We start from the raw sequence: 1,653 nt of genomic DNA on the forward strand, positions 1-1,653 counted from the left end.
CATGCCCATGTCAATTTCAAAATATCATATAAAGTAGTTTCTTGAGAAAGATGCTTTTGCCACTTAAATTTTGTCTTGTATGTTCCTGTATGCACATCTTCATCATGAACACACCACTTGTTATAAAAATGATCATGAACACACCACTTGTTAAAAAAATGAAGTGCTATTCATTTAAGTTAAAATTCTGCAGAAACACTGGGTAGATACCTGTCGCTTCAGTTTCCTCTCCTTCTGATTGCCATAGTAGGTGAGGATCTTGAAGGCCGGACACCACTTCTTGATTTCCATCTCCCAGTTCAGCATCACACTGGTGGGCACAACGATCAAGTGTGGGCCCCAGATACCTACAACAGATGTCTTGTTATACATTTCTGCCAACTCTAAAGGAAAACTTGCACCTTAAGCTGGGAAGAATTCATTTCCTTACTCATTTTTGTTTTTCATTACTATTTGTAACAAAGTTGTTGCAAAACATTAAAAAAGTAATAATAATGAACTTGTCTGAAAGGCAATTACAGATATTTCATTAAGTCCATTAGGTTGCTTTAAACCAAGTTACTTAAAGGAATGTGTAACAAACAAGCAATGAACAATACACTCTTTACAAAAAATTACAACATAATAGTTATTCCACACATGAATATTTGGTGGGCTGGGAGGAACTTCTGATAATTTATGAGTGGTGGAGTCTTTAATAGCTAACATTTGTGTAAAATGATATCTCTCCACAAAATTATACACTTTGCTAGAGGATTATGTGACTAAGACTACCTTTATCACAGGCTAAGTGGGCTAGAAGAGCTATGGTCTGAATGGTTTTGCCCAGACCCATCTCATCAGCAAGGATTCCGTTGAGACGCTTTTCATACATGGTGGCCAGCCAGTCTAACCCAACATGCTGGTACTCTCTCAGTGTATGCTTGATGAGGAAGGGCACCTTGGTCTTTACCTGGAAAGGAACATACACACATGTTTACCCGACATGTAGACAATAACACATGGTTTGAGCCTACTCACAAAAGCTCATACCACAAGGTTTCAAATCCCAATACACTGGAACTATAACATGGCTATTGTGACTATATCTCTGTTGATCATTAGTCCATTTCTACAAATCTTTGTTAATATACCATAAAAACTAGTGTAATTTGTGCAGTTTTTGTGTGTTAATCTAAGTTTGAAGTAGGGGGTGTGCAAATTACATAGCTATAGACGTTTTCAGGATTTTTTTAAGAAAGATTGACGAATTGCATGGTCCACCATCTTGAAAAGACGGGACTTTCTCTGGATCTGTTTGTACACAGAACTTGCAGACAGATGAGCATTTAACTATTTATTCTGAATTAAAAATTAATAAAAGATGCAAAATAGATATTTGTGCTGCTATATGAATTGATAAGGCAATTAACTTAAGTTATTAAATTAATCAAAATATCAAAATGAAGTTGGCAAACACCATCCTCTTACGGTAGATGCATATCAATTACGTTCTCAGCGGCTAACATTTTGGCAGCAAATTTATAGGCCCATCATCTTCACAAGATAAAACAGGATACAGAAACACTGCATTTTTAAAATTAATTAATGTGTGACAAGTTCGTAACCAACCTGTCTTTCAATTCCTGTCATGAACACACCACATCATGTTTC

At 36.1% G+C, this 1,653-nt stretch overlaps 1 protein-coding gene across 1 annotated transcript; it reads right to left on the bottom strand.

The window, feature by feature from the left end:
* Nucleotides 1-210: 210 nt before the first annotated feature.
* Nucleotides 211-952, bottom strand: LOC110444249 (protein PHOTOPERIOD-INDEPENDENT EARLY FLOWERING 1-like; the record flags this gene model as incomplete). The annotated part of the gene is made up of 2 exons (XM_021488642.1): nucleotides 211-347; nucleotides 775-952. Coding segments are annotated over 2 exons (315 nt in total), but the record flags the coding sequence as incomplete, so codon positions are not given.
* Nucleotides 953-1,653: the final 701 nt, after the last annotated feature.

Source organism: Mizuhopecten yessoensis, unplaced genomic scaffold (assembly GCF_002113885.1).
Source record: "Mizuhopecten yessoensis strain PY_sf001 unplaced genomic scaffold, ASM211388v2 hete_36072666, whole genome shotgun sequence".
NCBI classification, from domain to species: domain Eukaryota; kingdom Metazoa; phylum Mollusca; class Bivalvia; order Pectinida; family Pectinidae; genus Mizuhopecten; species Mizuhopecten yessoensis.